The sequence below is a fragment of the Papio anubis genome, chromosome 18, assembly GCF_008728515.1.
Source record: "Papio anubis isolate 15944 chromosome 18, Panubis1.0, whole genome shotgun sequence".
Lineage (NCBI taxonomy): Eukaryota > Metazoa > Chordata > Mammalia > Primates > Cercopithecidae > Papio > Papio anubis.
In genome coordinates this window covers 16,242,128-16,255,680 of record NC_044993.1, presented here as the reverse complement: position 1 = coordinate 16,255,680, position 13,553 = coordinate 16,242,128, and the positions used below count along the sequence as shown (strand labels likewise).

The 13,553-nt window shown below is 52.9% G+C and overlaps 1 protein-coding gene across 5 annotated transcripts in view; it reads left to right on the top strand.

The window, feature by feature from the left end:
• The window catches only part of VAC14 (VAC14 component of PIKFYVE complex), a 116,464-nt gene that overhangs the window by 60,881 nt on the left and 42,030 nt on the right, over window positions 1–13,553 (top strand). For all 5 annotated transcript variants that reach the window (XR_002519307.2, XM_031658109.1, XM_021932155.2 and 2 more), the window contains one exon: window positions 10,405–10,537. Coding sequence is in view for 4 of the 5 variants with exons in the window: in XM_031658109.1 (XP_031513969.1) it covers window positions 10,405–10,537 (133 nt within the window). In the remaining variant the exon portion in view is untranslated. The remainder of the gene's footprint in view (window positions 1–10,404; window positions 10,538–13,553) is intronic.

Sequence of the window (13,553 nt, the reverse complement as noted above, 5' to 3'; positions counted from 1 at the left end):
CCTGCAGCATCAAGCCCTTTGCGCTGCTCGGGCACCAGGGCCGGGGGCACTATATGGCAGGGCACTCTGAACCCCAGCTCCTGGCCATGCCAAGACGGGCGGGCCGTGAACGAGGCTATGGCAGTAGAGACTCTTGTCCCAGCTCACCGAGGCTGTCAGATTAGCTCACATCAGCCAGGGACTCACTCGGAATTCATAGAAAAACAGCAAAGCATGCCAGATGGAAGAAACTCCATCCTGGAAAGAACACCAAGGAAGTGCCTGCAGCCAGTCACACTTCTTGCTTCAAGAATCCACAGCCAAGGAGCAGTGGGGGCTGCGGGAGGAGAATCCACAACTCTGTGGGCCAGGAGCTCTTAACCTGAGTCTCACGTGTGGGCCTTAAGACTCCAAGCAGATCCACGTGTGTGCACATGCGTATGTCCACAGCTGGCATCAGATTTTACAAATGGGGCCATGATTTTAAAAGGTCAGCTCAAACCAGTAAGAGAACAGCCGAGGAAGCCAGAGCATGCCCTGCCCCCCTCTCCCACCTCCACTGCCCTGGAGGGCATGCGCCAGGCACTGAGGGTGTGTAGGGTGGTGCTGAGGTCAGAAGGCAAGCAGGAAGTGCACACTCAATCCCTCCACGAGCTGCTCCTTCCCAGACTGCTTCTCAGGCATGCAAGGGGCTCGTTCTGTCTGTTTCCATCTGGCCATGCACATGGACAAGACTGTGAAGCCATACCTTCTTCCTGTTTGGATTCTGCCTGCCTCTGGCTCTCTAGGGCGCAGCCCTGAGAACTTGGAGAACTTGGAGGCAGCAGTGCTGTGTCCGTGTAGGGGAGATTGCCCCAAAGGCACGAAGGGACTGTCTGGAAAGCCTCAGAGGCAGGGAGCCTAGCAAAGATGAAGTTGGTGGCATCTGTAGGGAACCAAATGGCGCGGATCACACACAGCAGTGGAGAAGCAAGCCCATCACACGCCTGGGTAGTTGCTGTGTTGGCCTAAATGCACCACAGCCGTGGTTCCCAAGGCCCCCCGAGGCAGAGTCGCCCACATGGGATTTTCCTCTCGCCTGTCCTAGCATAAACATCTCCCCCTCCCTCGCAGAGCGGTGAAGGCAGAGGCTTCTCCCGCCCTGCCTCCCTCATTCCTGACCTGTGCAGAGCCCCAGCATGGGGGAAAGAATGGCCTGGGGGCAAACAGGACGGGGAGCAGCCTGGGTGGGCAGCTCTGGGGGAAGCTGGCTGAGGGACACCATGCTTTCCTGTCCCACCCTTGGGGTCTCCTGTGTCTCCTCCTTTTGTATTTCCTGTCTCCACTCGGGAGTCTGCGGAGGTCCTGCTGGCTCTGGGGACAGGGATGTCAAACAGGCCTGTGGGCCTGCCATACCCTGAGCCTATGCAGAAAGCTTCAAAGGACAGAGGAGGCCTCTGGGATCAGCTCTTTGTTAGAGACATGCCTGGACTCCCGGGGCCTGGACATCTCTGCTGCCAGAGAGGGTGCAGCCAGGCCTGGGGAGACCCAATCAGCCTTTAGGATCCTTGGCCGTGCACAGCAGTGTGTCAGTCTGAGGCCAAAGGTCACCCTAGGACTGATGTTCACCCCTAAAACCCAGTCTTCCTTGACTTTGCCTGCCACAGGGCCCATTGCTGCTGGGATAAAAACCATTCATGTCGCCAGCCACGTTGGCTCACTCCTATAATCCCAACATTTGGGGAGCCTAAGGCAGATGGATCACCTGAGGTCAGGAGTTTGAGACCACCCTGGCCAACATGGTGAAACCCCACCTCTACTGAAAATACAAAATTTAGCCAGGCATGGTGGTGCATGCCTGTAATCCCAGCTACTCAAGAGGCTGAGGCAGGAGAATCACTTGAACCCAGCAGGTGGAGGTTGCAGTGAGCCGAGATCACACCACTGCATTCCAGCCTGGGCAACAGAGCAAGACTACATCTCAAAAAAAAATAAAACAAAATAACTGTTCATGTCAGTATACCTTGCGGGGCTCAGTGGCCCAAGGTATTTTTACCCCTGACTCTGAAAATGGATAATAATGACATGTTCTTATTTGGTTTCATTCTTTGTAGCCCAGGACAGTCTATTATAGCCAAATGTCAGCAGCATCTTCAATTCACCAGACAGAAACAAGTTCTAGCAGAAAGCCAGAAAGCCATTTTCCCCAGTAATCACGGCAGCAATCATCATGGCTGCCAGAGCTGGCTGAGGTCACATTAGGCCCTGCCCTGGTCTAAGCACTCACATGTGCTGACTTTTTGGGTGAGCCCCTGGGCTCCTCGCAGCAGCTCTGAGAGGCCAGCACTGTGTCATTCCCCACTTGTTTGGGCCAGGAGGCTGGCCCGAGAGCCCACACTTCTCACCCTACTCTCAGGAATCCCACCTGCACCAGGCACTGGAAGCTTCCACGGCCAGAGGGGAGGAGGAGAGGGGCCAGGCCATGGCCACAGCCTGGCAGTGATGGGGGCATGTCTCCTCTCTTCACAGTGACTTCAGAGACCCCTTCCTGGCCTCAGGTCACGGCAGTGCCTCATCTCTTGTCTTTTGCTGCCTGCCACCACTTCCTCCAGCCACACCAGCCCCAGGAAAGCACTGCCTGTTTCTCTTGAAGCCCTTTCCTCCCACTCACCCCTCCCAGCTTCAGGAAGCAGCATTAAGGTTCATAGGCACTGGGATCAGAGGGATCTAAGTTCACAGCCCTGCTCTGCCCATCTGTCCTATAACTTTGGACAAGGGTCCTACCTCACTGCCACCTCTTTCCTCTCTATAAACCATGTGCTGGGGCGCCTGGGGACTCTGTGAGCTCCCACATGGCAAGGGCTAAGCTAAATGCTCCCTGAACGTGAAGGGGGCCTTTGCTTATATCCTGGTTATTACAGGCCAGTGCAGAGGGCCCCTCTGGGAGGCTTCCCTGGAGAGCCCAGCTTCTCCTGCCCCTCTGTTCCAACCCACTTGCTTGTCTCAGGCTGCCTGGGTGGGTGCCGGAGTTCACATCTGCTCCCTCCTGGCTGTGACCTCTTAGAACCCCTGCTGAAAGTGCAGATGGAGGCTCCTCAGCGTCGCCCAGTGCTGGGTGATTTGTGTGATCAGCTCAGTTTGAATAGCAGCATGGCAGGCCACAAAGGCCAAGTTTACGCATCCCAGAATCCCTGGCACCAGGTGCCCAGTAAGGGTCAGTGCCCATTTTTGAAAGTTCAATAAAATAATGGAAGGCAGGGGCACCAATCACCTGAGCCTGAGGCCCCTCCGGCACTGCTGCCCAGAACGGCATCCTCTCATGCCTGTGCTGCCAGGCCCTCCCTTGTCCAGGTGGAAGCCCCAGCAGTCCAGCCCTCCTGCCCCTGGGAGCCTTCCTCCGCACCCTCTCCTCACTGCCCTTGGCACCAGCCCTCACCCTGCAGCAACAGCTCTTTCCCGGTGGCAGACTGCTATGTGACCTCTCCACTGCCGCGTCAGCTGGAAGTCCCCTCTGGGCCTTGCTGTGTCCCATCAGCTTCTCTCTCGCTCTGACCTGAGCAGCTGCAGAGTCTCCTGGCTGTGGTTGATGCCTGCAGCGCTCCTGTCCTGCTGACCCAGGCCGGCCCACAGATGAGAAAGTGATCGTCCCTTGGGTGGGTTCCCAAGATGATGCCATTGCGGCGGCCTTTGTCCACGTAACTCTGCACCCCCTCCAGTTCTGCAGACTCTACATCCCCAAGACCCTGCTAAGCCTCGCTTCCTCCCAGCCACTTGATTCTGGGGGGAAGCTGCCCCTTCCCCACCCTGTCCTCTTGGTTCCATACGAGCCTCTCCATCACCCACCCCTTCCGTGGACTACTTCCTGTGCCAAGCACGACTTGATGCTCTTTAGCCCTGCCTGGTTCACTGGAGAGGAGCTGGCCTTGGAGAAGGCGGCGCTGCCTCCCCTCCCCTGCTAGTCAGCGACAGGGCCTGGATCTGATGTGGTCCCTTGGACTCTGGGTGCCCTGAGCAGCCTCTGGCCCTTCCCTTGTATCCTCTAGGCAGCAGATCTTGAGCCCACAATGGGCTGTCCCGGCACATGGACCCCGACCCCAGCAGGGAGGGAGGCCGGAGTAGAGCAGGGACCCTGCTGGGCCTGAACTGGGTGGCTGACGTTTTCACATCTGGTTCTGTTGAACTGTAACTCGCATTATGTACTGAAGCCAGGGCTATTTTTATCCTGACATGTGAGGTTCCTTCACGTCATAACCACAAAACTCAATCCAAAACATCCCAGGGCAGGTTGTTTGTGAGACGTTCTGTGGAGTCTCATGTCGCCACATCAGGTTTCACTTAGTAACATCTGCAGGGCTGGCTCCCCGGCCGCCCACCCCGCCAGCCTGGTTTCTGTGTGGAGTGCGTCTCTGTGCCCCTGGCCAGCCGCCGGTCACATGCACTTCCTGCCAGGGCCTGGCAGGCTCCTCCCTTGCCCAAACCAGAAATGCAAGGCACAGTGGCCTTCAGCTGAGGGATAGGGCTCTCCCTCACGCTCCTGCCCTCTGCAGGATTGGGGAATGGAAATCCCACTCTCCTGGGCCCCTCACAGAGAGCCTCTCTCCCGAGACACACAGCCAGGTTGTGGGCCCCCCTCTCCCTCACCCCCGGCTGCAGCAGCTGCCCACCATCTCCAGGAGGGCCGTGCCTCAGTGGCGCCCCTGAGTAAAACCACTGAGGTCCTTGGAGTGCAGTGTTGGAAGGCGTGCCCTGAGCTGCCCTGTCCTGGCTCCAACTTTCCTCATGCGCCTGCAGCACCCAGCCCAGGACCCTGCTTACAAGAGCAGATGAGCCAGAGCCGGAGGTGGGCAGAAGAGCAGGCAGCAGGGAGGCAGAAATCAGCGTGTTTGAGGGGCCCATTGCTCCTGTAGTCACCCTCCTGGGGCGAGCTTCTCCACCCATCTCCTCCTCCTGAGCCTGCAACCCTGCCTTAGAGAGCATCTCAAGCCGAAGGGCAGCTCACATCAGCAGCGTGGCTGGGGGCAATGGGGACCACTGAGGCTGGGAGAGAGCAAGCAGCCCCCACCCTGTCCTGCTGAGCACTGAGGCTTTCCCATCCCTGTCCAGCCCGCCCTCCCTGCCCCCTCAATTGTGGCCCCTTTCCCCACCTCCCCTGCTGGGAAAAGACCGCCCTGCTCAAACCAGTGGTCTCAATGCAGCCCCTCCCAAGGCCCCCAGCCCTGTCTTGGGGAGAGCAGAAAGTCTTTAAGCCGTGGGAGCACTGTGAGGGCTGAGCTGCACTCAGCTGAGGATGTGAATCGCTTGCCATGGCTTCTCGCAGCTGTGACACCGCCCTCCTCCTCCCTTCCACTAAGGGTCTCAGCTCCAGGGTCCGAGGGGCAGACATTGAGAGTCCGTTTTGGGTCCACACTGGGGGCTGTGGCTAGGGAGACCAGAGTTGTGTCCAGAGTAGCCCAGGCCTTCTCTTCTGCCATCTTTGGCCAGACTGTCAGTGGAGAGGTGGCCTGATCTCCCTACCCTGATGTGTGGGGGTCACAGGTGGTCTCCCTTCTTCCTCAAAGCATCCTGACAGAGCACTGTGAATTTGTGCCAGAAGTGGAATCTCCCCACTCGGACATTTCAGACCAGCCCCCAGACATCCATTCTGAGACTCAGGATGAGAACAGTTTGTGCAGTGCCCTGTGCTGTGGGACACTTGCTAATAAAAAAGAGCCCCCATTTATTGAGTGCAGACTGTGCGGCAGGCTCCAGACCCAGCACGTTAAATGTTTTTACCTTGTTTAATAGGGACTCTTATTGCACTCACTTTACAGATGAAGAAACTGAGGCTTAAACACCATGCTCAGTGCTTCCTACTGCCCCTGTGAGGCTGGAACAGCCCCGTACCTCTCCCTAGTGGCTGCCCAGATGGCCCCAGTTGGGAGAATTTCTTTGTGGTGACTTCCTTCATGGGTCCCTTCGTTCTTGGGGATGCTTTGGAGCCTAAGTGGAAATGGGGTAGGCTGGGGGTGCACATAGAGAAATAGGAAGGCAGCAGGGAGAAGCTTGGCAGTGAACTGGGCACCTCCAGTGTGCGCAGCATGAAGCCAGTGCCCTCCAGCCAGGCCACCACGGCCCACCAAATTCATCTCCTGAGGGTGGGAGCAGTGAGGCAGGGCTGTCTCAACAGCTGTCTCTGCAGCCACCTCTTTAGAGATCAGCCCCAGCTGGGCCTGGGGTAACTCGATCTATAAGAATGTGACACTTGATTCTGCAAACATTCCCTTTGGGCCAGGAAGCAGAGACTGTTTGCCATTCCAGAATCACTCAGGACCTCCCGAGCCAGGCTGATTCAAGCAGGGATCCAGGACAATGCAGTCCAAACAAGAAGTGGAATGAGGCCTGCCCTTGAACTGGCCTTCTCACTCAGGGCTCCTTCACGCTGCTCACGCGAGCTGTCTACGAGGTTCTTGGGATTGAGGATGCTACAGTTTGGAGGTGTGGCTCCTGGTGAGGAATCCCTTATAGAGTGATTCACAGCTGGGAAAAACAGAACAGAAAAACGCCTTTTCTAGACCCAACCATCTCCCAGGAAGGACCATGAGAGGACGTAAGGGAAGTCTGAGCTCAGCAAAAAAGACGGAGCCCCTGGGAGGAGAGTCTTCCTGCTGCTTCCAGCCCACTGGCATCGAATACAGTCAGTCTGTCCAGGCGCCTCCGTGAGATTCACTTGGAATACTCTGGATGGTTCTGCACATTCTTGTTTTGTGCTTTGGGCTGATGCTTCTGGGAACATCTGATGCTTCTGGCCAAGTTTGGTTCCCAGAGCCTCCACATCCTGCCTATCTTATGCTCGTGCCTGACCATTTCCTCCCTGGTCCAGGGAGAAAGTGAAGGCTCCCACGCAACTTCTGGACCAGAAAGGGACCAGCCTGGAAAATGATAGCCCCAGATGCCTCTGTTGGCCACTCTGCATCCCCCAGTGCCCTCCCTGGGTTTCCAGAGAGCTGCGGCCAGGTGCTGTTTCCACAGCTCTTCACAGCGTCATTTCCCGCATCTTCAGTGTCAGTTTGGCAGGACCTGGGTTTCCATCTTTATGCCATCTTCTGCCCTTCTGCAAGGCACTGTCTCCTAATCTGTGAGCCCCAAACATATCTGAACATTAGTACCCAAGACACAGGCAGCCTGGCAGAGCTGCAAAGAACATGAGTTTTGAAGACCAGCTGCCTGGGTCAGCAACTCTACCACTCGCCAGCTCTGTGACTTTGGATAATCCTCACCCAAATTCACAGCTCCTCTGTGTATGTAATGGGAATAGTAATGGTGCATATTTTTCAAGTTTTTTTTTTTAGGGTGTTAGATACTATGTGTGAAGGGTTTAGGCAGGCCAAGCACATAGTAGGTGCTCAACAAATGGTAGCTATGAATTGGCTGTTAAGATATCATGTTATACTGAAACAATTGGATATCCATATGCAAAAGGATTTAGACCCCTTCTTCACATCATATACAAAAAGTAACTCAAAATAGACAAGAGACCTAAAATATATCAGTGAATCTTTATGACCTTAGATTAGGTAATAATTTCATAGCTATGACACCAAAGGCACAAGCAACCAAAGAAAAAATAGATACATTGGGCTTAATCAAAGTTAAAAATTTTGTGCTTCAAAAAAATTTTTTTAATAAAAAGAGGCTGGGCATGGTGGCTCCTACCTATAACCCCAACACTTTGGGAGGACAAGGCAGGAGGATCACTTGGGCCCAGGAGTTTGAGACTAGCCTGGGCAACATAGGGAGACCCCATCTTGAAGAAAAAATTTAGCTGGGTGTGATGGCACACACCTGTAGTCGTAGCTACTTGGGAGGCCAAGGCGGGAGGATTGCTTGAGCCCAGGAGTTTGAGGCTGCAGTGAACTGTAATCACTTCAATGCACTACATCCTGGGCAACAGAGCAAGACACTGTTTATTAGGCTGTTCTTGCATTACAATAAAAAAAATACATGGCTGGGTGCAGTGACTCACGCTTGTAATCCCAGCACTTTGGGAGGCCAAGGAAGGCAGATCACCAGGTCAGGAGATTGAGACCATCCTGGCTAACATGGTGAAACCCCACCTCTACTAAAAATACAAAAAATAAGCCAGGTGTGGTAGCACACACCCAGCTACTCGGAAGGCTGAGGCAGGAGAATCGCTTGAACCTGGGAAGCAGAGGTTGCAGTGAGTCAACTGCCATTGCACTCCAGCCTGAGAGACCGAACGAGACTCAATCTCAAAAAAAAAAAAACCTGAGAGTAGGTAATTTATAAAGAGATTTAGTTGGCTCACAGTTCTGCAGGCTTTATGGAAAGCATGGTGCTGGCATCTGCTTGGTTTCTGAGGAGGCCTCAGGAAGCTTACAATCATAGTGGAAGGCAAAGGGGCAGCAGGCAGAGGAGGCCAGAGCAGGAGCAAGAGAGTGAGAGGGAGGTGCCCTACACTTTTAAACAGGCAGATCTCACGAGAACTTGCCGTCTCAGAGATAATACCAAGGGGATGGTGCTAACCCATTCATGAGAAATCCACCCCCATCATCCAGTAACGTCCCACCAGGCCCCACTTCCAACGCTGGGAATTAAATTTCAACATGAGATTTAGGTGGGGACAAATATTCAAATTATAGTATCACCCTGTCTCAAAAAAAAAAACATCAACAGAATGGGAGAAAATACCAGCTGATGAATGGACAAACAAAATATGGAATAGCCATAAGGTGGAATATTATTCAACCCTAAAAATGAATACAGAACTGATACATACTACAACATAGATGAACCTTGAAAACGTGCTGAGTGAAAGAAGCCACATACTGCTTAGTTCTATCTATAGGAAACATCCAGAATAGGCAAATCCATAGAGACAGAAGGTAGATGAGTGATTGCCAGGGGCCGATGAAGGTGAGAATGGTGAGTGCTAATCAGTATGGTGTTTTTTTGGGGGGTTGATAAAAATGTTCTGAAATTAGTAGTGATTGCCGCACAACTTTGTGAATGTACTGAAAACTGCATTGCACGCTTTAGAAGGGTGAACCTTACGGTATATGGATCATATCTCAATAAAGCTGTTTTCTTTTTAAAGATGTCCTGCCTCGGGCTGGGCGTGGTGGCTCACAACCTGTAATCCCAGCACTTTGGGAGGCCGAGTCGGGTTGTTCACCTGAGGTCAGGAGTTCAAGACCAGCCTGGCCAACATGGTGAAACCCCGCCTCTACTAAAAAAAAAAAAAAAAATACAAAAATACAAAAATTAACTGGGCGTGGTGGCACATGCCTATAATCTCAGCACTCAAGAGGCTGGGTCAGGCAGATAGCTTGAACCCAGGAGGTGGAGGTTGCAGTGAGCCAAGATCACACCACTGCACTCCAGCCTGGGCAACAAAGCAAGAGTCAGTCTCAAAAAAAAAAAAAAAAAAAAAAAAAAATTCCTGCCTCAAGCAGAGTGAGGATTCTTTCCATCCCTTGGTAACTCTTTCACAGAACTGTGGAGGTTGACAAATATTAGAAGGGATGTCCAGGGAAGACCCCAAGGGGCGTACAGATACACTATCCCAGACCATCCAAGTATTCCATCAGCCCTTCCCTCGTCCCCCTGGTGCTGGGTACTTTATCAAGGGGCATGTGTGCAAGGGAGGGCTGGAAGTTACCTCCCTCTGTACCTCAGTGTGTTTTCTGCAAGGACACACATCAGAGACATTTGTGCTCCTGGTTAGAAAGCCACCTCAGGCTTTGAAAGTTTTCAGAGTTCTATCCTAAAAGAGCATCTTTGCCTGAGGATGAGGAAGAAAGAGCTTTTGATTTCAAAAGTAAAACTTAAAACACTTTGTAACATTTGTCAGTGTTTGCTGTCTGTAGTCGAGTGGGTGTGTACATCATTTCTTTTTCTCAGGTAATATTAGGGAAGGAGCTTGGCTTTTGCCTCTTGTGGGTCCACCAGTTTTGTTGACCTTTGAGCCACAATGACTTGACTCATTGACACAAGCACCTTACCCGTTTCTTCTCTTTGACTTCTTGTTTGTCCTTAACGGCCCAAATAGATCCCGAGTGTATTTCGTTTATTGGGGTAATGAGTAGAGTTTGTTTTTTAAAAAAATTCATAGCACCTAGCAGGGTCTTACACGCATGAGATGTTCACGAAGTGGTTTGGGCTTGGGTTAAGAGGTGGACAGTAATGGGATTTTTTTTTTTTTTTTTTCAAGTTACGAGTAGGACTTTAATGGGCATTTTTGCAATAAGCCAAGTTGTATTTGCTTGTGCAGACTTGCCTTTTTCTCTGTTGCTCCATGGCTCTTGATTAGAGATTTTCCCTCATCTTGTTATAACACCCCACACACACACTTGTTTGGCATTTATAGTTGTTTATATTCAGTGTGGATCTCATCACCCTGTGGACACATGATCAGAATAAATGCTGGCTCTGTCCCTTTCTCTACAGGTACCAAAGGCTTAGAATGTTCTCCTTCCACGCCCACCATGAATTCCTACTTTTATAAGTTCATGATCAACCTTCTCAAGAGATTCAGCAGCGAACGGAAGCTCCTGGAGGTCAGAGGCCCTTTCATCATCAGGTCAGCCTTGGTGGCGCGCTTTCTCCTCTTCCTCCCACGGCCCCGGCTTTTCACTTTCATGCTGTTCAAGTGTCAAAGCAGCCACCTTCTCTTTCCCTTCTCTCTCCTCCTTTTCCTGACCTTTGGATCTGTTCTTAAAAGAAATGAAGAAGGTTGCCCCTTCATACTGGTTGCTGATGCTTCTGACATGAAACAGACAGGTCAGTGTTGATGTTTTTCCACAAAACTGAATTCATTTTTTCCTTCCTGAGTTACTGTCTTCCCCTGAGGTGGAATGGCCTCCTATTCAATGCCATTGTCAGGCTTTTGGAGAGGAAAGGAGGTGAGCCAGATGGCGTGAGACATGGGGCTGTGCTCCAGGCCCAGCCCCCAGTGCGGGATTTAGCCAGGCTTGGTGGAGCCAGGCTTCTGAGTCATGTGAACCCAGACCAGGATGGTGCCAGAGCAGCAGCCCCAGTGGCTGGAGGCGTCTAGAACTGTCATCACCAGCAGCATGGCTGGGGCTGGTCTTTTGCCTCCAACTCAGCTCCAAGAAGTAGGGTCACCAGAAGCGTGGCCCAGTGTCACCCTCAGCCTGGTGAAAGCTAGAGCAGGGCACAAATTCCTCCAGCTTCTACACCAAAGCCAAGTGGAGGAGATTTCTAGAGTAGTCCAAATGGCCCTAGGTGCTGTCCAGCCGTGGTTCTCAGCCCTGCATGTTAGATCACTGGAGAGGCTTTTTTAAAAAAGATGCCTTATACAAAAATTAGCTGGGTATGGTGGTGCACGCCTGTAATCCCAGCTACTTGGGAGGCTGAGACACACGAATCGCCTGAACCCGGGAGGTGGACGTTGCAGTGAGCCGAGATCACACGACTGCACTGCAGCCTGGGCGAAAGAGCAAGACTCTCGTCTTTAAAAAAAAAAAAAAAAAAAAAGCCTGGGCCTCCCTCTGATGAGTAAAATCGGAACCCCTAGGGTGATGGAGTTATTAAAGTGGTCTGGGGTGCTTGGGGACTGAGTAGACTACCGATTACCATGGTCTGGGGATCAGGAGTTGAAGGAGTCCTGGCAGGGGCCCAGGCTCTATGGGGCTTCAAGGCAGGAAAGAGCCTGGGGAGCTCATCTTGCTGTAAATTAAAAAGCAGGTTCAGCCTGTGGGCCATAGTGAGGATCGGAGACCTTACTCACGGGTCAGCACAGAGCCACTGAAAGGGCTTGAGCAGGGGATCAATGTGACCGGATTTCTGGCTTGAAAGACAACTGTTGCTGGGGCGAACGGGTTGGAGGGACTGAGGTGGAGCCAGCTGGAAGGCTGTTGTCCAAGCAGAGGCTGTGGCAGCTTGTGAGGGGGATGGGAATCTGCAGCCAGATTGGAGAATGAGGATTGGAGACTGAGAAGGAAGTAGATTTGTCTGGTGACTGATGTGGAAAAAGTGAGGGGAGAGGGAGCTGGGAGTGCCAGGGTGTCCAGGCCTCTGATTTGGGGCAGCTGGGTGGATGGTGATGCCAGTACCTGAGGTGGGAGACCCAGAAGAGTGGCAGGGAGTGAGAAGGGGGTGCATGTTTGAGTTTGAATTACTTTGGGGACACCAAAAGGAAGGTGTTGAAGAAGTAGTTTGCTGTACCAGGCTCTCCAAGGGGATACCAAGGCCCAAGATACAATCTCGAAATTGATGGTATAGTCATTCATTCATTCATTCAACAGATGTTTACTGAACACTAACTCTGTGCAAGGTACCTTTCTAGATGGTTCTGCACTTGCGGAGCTTTCATTCTTAGGGAGTTAGAAGAGGTGGAATGAGAGGGCAGGGGTGTGAGGCTGAACCCTAAGTGCTCCAGACTGTAATCGTTGGGGAAAGAAGGAGAAGCCAGAAAAGGAGGCTATGACGAAGGACCAGAGAGGTAAAGGAAGCAGCCAAGCAGGGAGATGGCAGAAGGCAGTGAGGGAGGTGAGACCCAGGGATGGTGTGCTGGGAGCTGCTGCAGGAGCCTGAATGCTGCTGGGGGAGCTGACGGAGTGGAGCGTACAGGAGGTGACCGGCCAGCTCAGGAGCTGAGGTGGAGTTGAGGGCACCCTGGGGATGGGGCCGGAGGATTGAGTCATGGGAGAGGACAGGCCTGCCTGGCCAGAAAGACAAAGAGCAGGATCACAGTGTGGGGGCAGGGGCTTCTGATGGTCTGGCCACCAAAAGGATGCCCCTGTGGTAGTGGGGAGGCTGTCACCACCCTCTTGCTTCTCTGGCCTCCTCTAGAGCAGGGCTTCTCAAACTCAGCGCCGTTGGCATTGGAGTCGGGTAACTCTTCAGGATGGTGGCTGTCCTGTGCCCTGTAGGATGTCAGCAGCATCCCAGGCCTCTGCCCCCTGGATGCCGGTAGCACTTGCATTCACCCAGTTGGAACCATCTGAAACATCTCTAAATGTTGCCAAAGGTCCCCTAGGGAGGAGAATCACCCCAGTTGAGAATCACCCCAGTTGAGAACCACCGTGTCAGAGAGACAGAAATGGATTCTTAACCTTGATTGGCCGAAAGAGGAAGATTTTCATGGTGTTCCTTCCCTACACGTTGGCCAGTTTCAGGTAGGGGATTGAGGTAGAGGTTAGCTGTGGTGCAAGAGGCCCCCCCACCAGGAAAGCAGCAGAATGTTCCCACAAGAGTGACAGTTAACATCATGTGGTTTTCCAGTTGCAGAGGCATCAGTACTCATGATGAGCTCTCCTTGCCTGGACGACTTTCAGAGTCAGTGGAAGGAGAGGCCTTTGGAGGAGGAATTTGTAGCTAGCGTCCCTCTGGAGAACTGGGCTGAAATGGGTTTTCCACCCTGTCTCAGCCCCACATGCCGAGTCAGAGGCATGGGGAGAAGGAGTTTGGGGTAGTAACCAGCATCTCCAGGCTGCACGGAGCAGAAGGGCAGGCACCATGGGCACGCTTGCATGCCCTCCCCACCTGCTCGGGACCCGAGGCTCTGTGAAACTGGAGGCCAGCCCGCCGCCATGTTCCCAGGTACAGACTCCAGGCCAGGGAGGCTTTGCTTG